A 6,000-nucleotide genomic window follows, 5' to 3' on the forward strand; every position below is an offset into this window, starting at 1 on the left:
GAACTTGGCCTCGAATTAATCAAGGCAATCATTCTGACAAAAATTCATGAAGATCAGTTGAAAAATACAGCCACTATCACATACACAATGTTTTTCTCTGATTTGACCTAGTGACCAAGTTTTTGACCACAGATGACCAATTTTCATCTTGGCCTAAATTTGATCAAGGTAATCATTCTGACCAAAATTCATGAAGATCAGTTGAAAAATACAGCCTCTATCGCATACACAAGGTTTTTCTTTGATTTGACATAGTGACCTACTTTTTGACCCCAGATGACCAATTTTTTGAGCTTGTCCTACACTTCATCAAGGTTATCATTCTGACAAAATTTCATGAAGATCAGTTGAACGGGCCATAATGGCCCTATATCGCTCACCTGTCATCATTGCACTTAAGGACAGAAGGTCAAAAAATCATAATAGTCAATCAAGAATCAGAAAAAGAACAATACGATAGTCAAATACTGTCAAAATGGACATCATGAGTACCAAATGTCTCGGTTTGAATAATGTTCTAAAAGAAGTAAAAAGGAAGTAATTAAAAAAATATGTGTCCTATAAAACAGCTGCATGAGAAGTAGGAATTACACCAAGTCATTGATTGACCCTAAGACGAGAAGTGAGCTCTTTGTTTCCTAGGTGAAATTTAAGTTTTTTTGAAATTAAGGTTCATAGTACAAGAAGGGAATATAACAACAAATGTAGACAACAGAAAGACGGCCACGATAACCATAACACTAATCAATGTCATTAGAGTCTATATAAAAGGAACAAGAGTCTATGTGAACAACTTTGTGCAAGTTTGGACTTAAAATCAAGTCATAAATGAACGCTATGTGCACAGTCAAATAGCTCAATTTAGAGCTTCAGGGAGGCCAAATACTGAACCATTATGGGATCTGCCAGTCAGAAAGGAACCGAGACTTAGGTGACACAATATTTTGGTGCAAGTGTTGATGTGATAAATTTTCAGTAATCATCAAATGAAGCTGCTATTGTGCAGACAAGGTCAAAATAGCTAATTCTGGCCCTTCAGGGGCATAACTCTGGAACCCATAATGGAATCTGGCCAGTTCAAGAAAGGAATCAAGATCTTATGGTGAACAAGTTTGTGCAAGTTGGTTAAAATTAAATCATAAATGAAGCTGCTATTGTGCGCAGTCAGCTGGTGGGGCCATAACTCTGAAATGGAATTGCATTCAAAAAATCAACTTGGAAATGTCAATAAATTAATCTACGTATTCACCGGGTCATATTAACAAGTAATTAATAATCAATTACATTGGAATGCATTAAATTACAATTACACAATAACGCAATTAAAATTAATCACAATCTCATTATTGTATTAAGTCAACATAATAAGTAATTTACACTGAAGTATCCAAATTATTAATATTAAAACACATTTTTTTAAACAGTAATTGTCACGTAAATGCAAAATACGTTTATAACAAATACTAATTAAGTACGTATCAATCTATCAAATTGAATATATAAACGTAAATCATTTTTGGGGATTTGTATTTTAGACTCAGTCGCCCGCACAAGCTTCCTGTCGACTTTAAACAAATTTGCGGCAAAGTGTTAACTTTTCTTCGGCGTTCTAATAACTTTTTAATTAAAAGCCGGCACATAAGCAGCGTGTCAAACCACTGACATTGTGTATTGCAGTACCCGCATGTACTAAGGAAAATATTATCGGAGTACACAGCTGTTTGGGTATGATGACGTAATGTGTAATGTCGCGAGCGTGTCACGGTATACATGAGGTACCGTATTTAAATGCATAATTTTAAGACAAACTGCATTAAATTGGATGCCAAATAATTACGTTTTGGGGGAATTAAACAACACAGAAACACTTAACAGTTGGTTTGAACGATGTTTTTAAGTTTTGTAAAAATTTTAATTTTTTATTTTTTTACCTCTTTGGAAAATGTAACGCCCCCGGGGGCGTCTATTCGGGAAAATACGGTAAATTACAATTACCATTACATAAAATTAAGCAATGTAATTAATTAAATTACAATTACATTGGAAATTGTAATTAATTACATTCAATTACAATACCAACTGTGGTGCGTCTTACATGAACACTGCAGCAAAGTTCTTTACTTTGTACTACACAAACATGATAATCCACATGTAAACTGATTTCAGTTATTTCAAAATTGAATTTAAGCTCAAAGTAAAATCTGTGTTTGCGGGAGAACATTACTCTGTCTTTAATATTATTGCAAAAGGAGCTACAAGTCAGCCCTAATTAATAGTTAATACATCGTCTAGCAGAATTGGGTTAGAGAAGATGCATGTAAAGTCAGGTATTTCTCTGAGGTCTGAATTTCTCTGAAGTTTATAGGATCATGGTTCTGCAATATGTTTCAAATTTAACTAGTCTAGTTCAGTATTTAATCATTTACATTTTAAACATATATTTTAAGTTTTTATCCTTGACACTACAAGTTCTCCAAAGGACCACATTGAAAATAAGTTGTAAAACATTCATGAGTCATCCTAGAATAACTATGTCACTAAAACTGTAGAATACTCATAATGTCTACAATAATAATTAATTTTTAGCTCATCTGATTTTTTGAAAAAAAATGATGAGTTATTGTCATCACTTGAGCGGTTGTCGGCGTCTGCGTTGCCTGGTTAAGTTTTACGTTTAGGTCAGCTTTTCTCCTAAACTATCAAAGCTGTTGCTTTGAAACTTGGAATACTTGTTCACCATCATAAGCTGACCCTGTATAGCAAGAAACATAACTCCATCTTGCTTTTTGCAAGATTTATGGCCCTTTTTGTACTTAGAAAATATCAGATTTCTTGGTTAAGTTTTATGTTTAGGTCAACTTTTCTCCTAAACTATCAAAGCTATTGCTTTGAAACTTGGAATACTTGTTCACCATCATAAGCAGACCCTGTACATCAAGAAACATAACTCCATCTTGCTTTTTGCAAGAATTATTGCCCCTTTTGGACTTAGAAAATCAGTTTTCTTGGTTAAGTTTTATGTTTAGGTCAGCTTTTATCTGAAACTATCAAAGCTATTCCTTTAAAACTTGCAACACTTGTTCACCATAAGCTGACCCTGTACAGCAAGAAACATAACTCCATCCTGCTTTTTGCAAGATTTATGGCCCCTTTTGGACTTAGAAAATATCAGATTTCTTGGTTAAGTTTTATGTTTAGGTCAACTTTTTCTCTTAAACTATCAAAGCTATTGCTTTAAAACTTGCAACTCTTGTTCACCATCATAAGCTGACCCTGTACAGCAAGCAACATAACTCCATCATGCTTTTTGCAATAATTATTGCCCCTCTTGGACTTAGAAAAATCATTTTCTTGGTTGAATATTATGTTTAAGTCAACTTTTCTCATAAACTATCAAAGCTATTGCTTTAAAACTTGCAACAGTTTTTCACCATCATAAGTGGACACTGTACATCAAGAAACATAACTCTATCCTGCTTTTTGCAAGAGTGATGGCCCTTTTTAGACTTAGAAAATCATGGGTAGGACAATATTTCTATTATACAAAAAAAATCAGATGAGAGTCAGCACCCGCAAGGCGGTGCTCTTGTTTTATCTTGTTAGAACTGTGAAATGCTATGTTGTTTATATCATTTAATACAACAAATTTTATCACAGATAAAAAATGACTAAACTAAATGCTAAGCATTTCAATTTTTGCTCCAATAAAAATCTAAATAATAATTATGCAAATAACAATTTCAAATCCTAGTTTGATCATTTTCTCCAAAAACATAGTGACAAACATCATCAAAGATTACCAGTTGGTTCTAATGAAACAAATATCAGAACAAAGGAGCTATGTCCAAGGGGTTAACACCTACCATAATATTCTATTGTTATTTTTCACAGCTATGAAATGCATATTAGCAGGTTAAAGTGAAGTGTCACTGGTAATAAACACAAAATAATAGTCCAGTTTGTTGAACAAATTATATATACTATTTGTTCAACAAACTGGCTTAGCATGTGCCATGTAATTGGAAAGTAATTGAAATGTAATTGTCAATTACACCCTAGAACTGTTCTGTAATTAATTAAATTACAATTACATGTAATTGATAAATGACACAATTACAAATTACATTCAATTACTTGGGAAATGTAATTTAATTGCAATTAATTACAATTACATTTTTAATTACCCCAGGTCTGTTGTCAAGCGGTGATATGGCGTGTATATAAGTCTCGTCAATCGTTTGCTTGGTGAGGATGGGCAATTCGACATTCAACTGAACTTCGGACAAAACTTCACTTGGCAGCAAATTAGAATTAATCTTTAATGTTCAGCAGAACAGATAAGTCAGACACAAAGCAGAACAAGGTAAGCCGGTTATTAATAAAACCCGGCCCGGCCCAAACCTCGGAAATAGCCGATTCTGATTGTACGGAAACCACCGGAAACTTACGGACGGAAGGCTGATATAATTACGAATGGTGATACCGTCATCTTAATCAAGGCAAATTTATGTGTATTTTATTTCATTATTACAAAAGTAGAAGCAAAGTATTTAATATTGATGATACGTATGTTGGATGAAGTATTGCACTTGACATAAGCAAAGACCTAAAATAACAAGATATTTGAATCACACTCGATCAAAGAAGTAATACGTTCGGCAGTCGATGTGTCATTTTGTGTACCGGACAGACACGAGATAGCAGTTTGCAGGATACTTTCAACAGAACTGGACAGGCTAGTTAATGGTACGTCGTTATTTCACACCTACAATCAGAATCGGCTATTTCCGTGGTTTGGGCCGGGTCGGGTTTTATTAATAACCAGGTTAGCCTTTGTTTTTCGGCTCGTATTTTATATTTTTATTTTAAAGACCTGTTTGTGTAATGGTGGGGCATATTAATTTCTGTGCAAGACAGACTCGGATCTAGTTGGTGGTAAATTTTGAATTTTAATTAAAGAATGATTTTAGATCAGAAGGTAGGATAAATAGAACATTAGGTTACTGTCTTATAAATTTAGATTTATTAAGTTCGTCTACGAAAAAATAAGTCTCGGCAGAGCCTCCACTTTTATATTTTCTCCGACTCACTTAATAAATTTAAATTTATAAGACAGTAACCTAATATTCTCTATTTATTTTCAAGTGACCCGCTATTGGCAGTGATTCTGTATTGGCGAGTTGACTGCACCTGCCTTTTAAACATTTTGAAATAGTAACAAAAGTTGTTGCATTATCGAGACATGTCATGTGCTCAGTTTGTTTTAGAAGTCGAAAATAAATTGGCTGGAGGCTGACATGGGCGTACTGGGAGGGGAGCTGTTCCCCAAGTGTCTTTGTAAAATTTGTTACAAGGTGAAGGACGCAGAACGAAGGTCAACTCTGAAAATTGCATGATATTCTGTTAAAAACGGCAAAAAAATAAATACCTGATGAGTACTCGTTTATCTTTTAATTCAAGCTGGTCCACAGCTAATTTATTCAGTGCCATCCTCGCAATTAACACTAAAAATTACCGAAATGTTGCCGGTTATATTTATAAATTTGCCTCTTTTTGAAGAGTATTCAAGACCGTCCAAGAGTCCGTACTGGCCCGTATCATACCGGTAGGACTAAATTGCGAAAATAAGATTATTTTCGCGAAAATACGATTTCTATTTATCTGTCCGTCCCGTCCGTCCGTCCGTCTGACTGTCTGTCTGTTCATACTGCTTAAGCCCATTTAGGGTAAACTAGCAGGTGCGCGTCAAGTGCAAGAATAAAAGTAGTTTTTAAAAAAGCATTTAAAGAAGACTTCAAAGTAAAAATAGTGAGAACGAATAAAAGTGAGATAGTGTCAATACAAGGTGAAGGTATTTGTAGGTTAAAAGTTGGTAAAAACAACTGTCTCCGGTACTTAGGGTCGCTTTGAAATGATAGAGAGGTAAAGACTACGCCTAACCCCCTCTAGGTCAGATATTAGAACGGTAGTAGTGGGTATAAGCTACAGAACGACTGTGTA

The 6,000-nt window shown here is 34.3% G+C and overlaps 1 protein-coding gene across 4 annotated transcripts in view; it reads right to left on the reverse strand.

Moving 5' to 3' along the window:
* Positions 1-5,588, reverse strand: part of LOC123557395 (probable phosphoglycerate kinase) — a 320,014-nt gene extending 314,426 nt beyond the window's left edge. For 2 of the 4 annotated variants that reach the window (XR_008371027.1, XM_053543750.1), the window contains exon 1: positions 4,185-4,288. Coding sequence is in view for 3 of the 4 variants with exons in the window: in XM_053543750.1 (XP_053399725.1) it covers positions 4,185-4,267 (83 nt within the window). In the remaining variant the exon portion in view is untranslated. Of the gene's footprint in view, positions 1-4,184; positions 4,289-5,194; positions 5,221-5,428 lie in introns of those variants that run through there. The other 2 variants (XM_045348838.2, XM_045348839.2) reach the window with 2 other exon arrangements.
* Between the last annotated feature and the right edge of the window lie 412 nt (positions 5,589-6,000).

Source organism: Mercenaria mercenaria, chromosome 5, assembly GCF_021730395.1.
Source record: "Mercenaria mercenaria strain notata chromosome 5, MADL_Memer_1, whole genome shotgun sequence".
NCBI classification, from domain to species: Eukaryota; Metazoa; Mollusca; class Bivalvia; order Venerida; family Veneridae; genus Mercenaria; species Mercenaria mercenaria.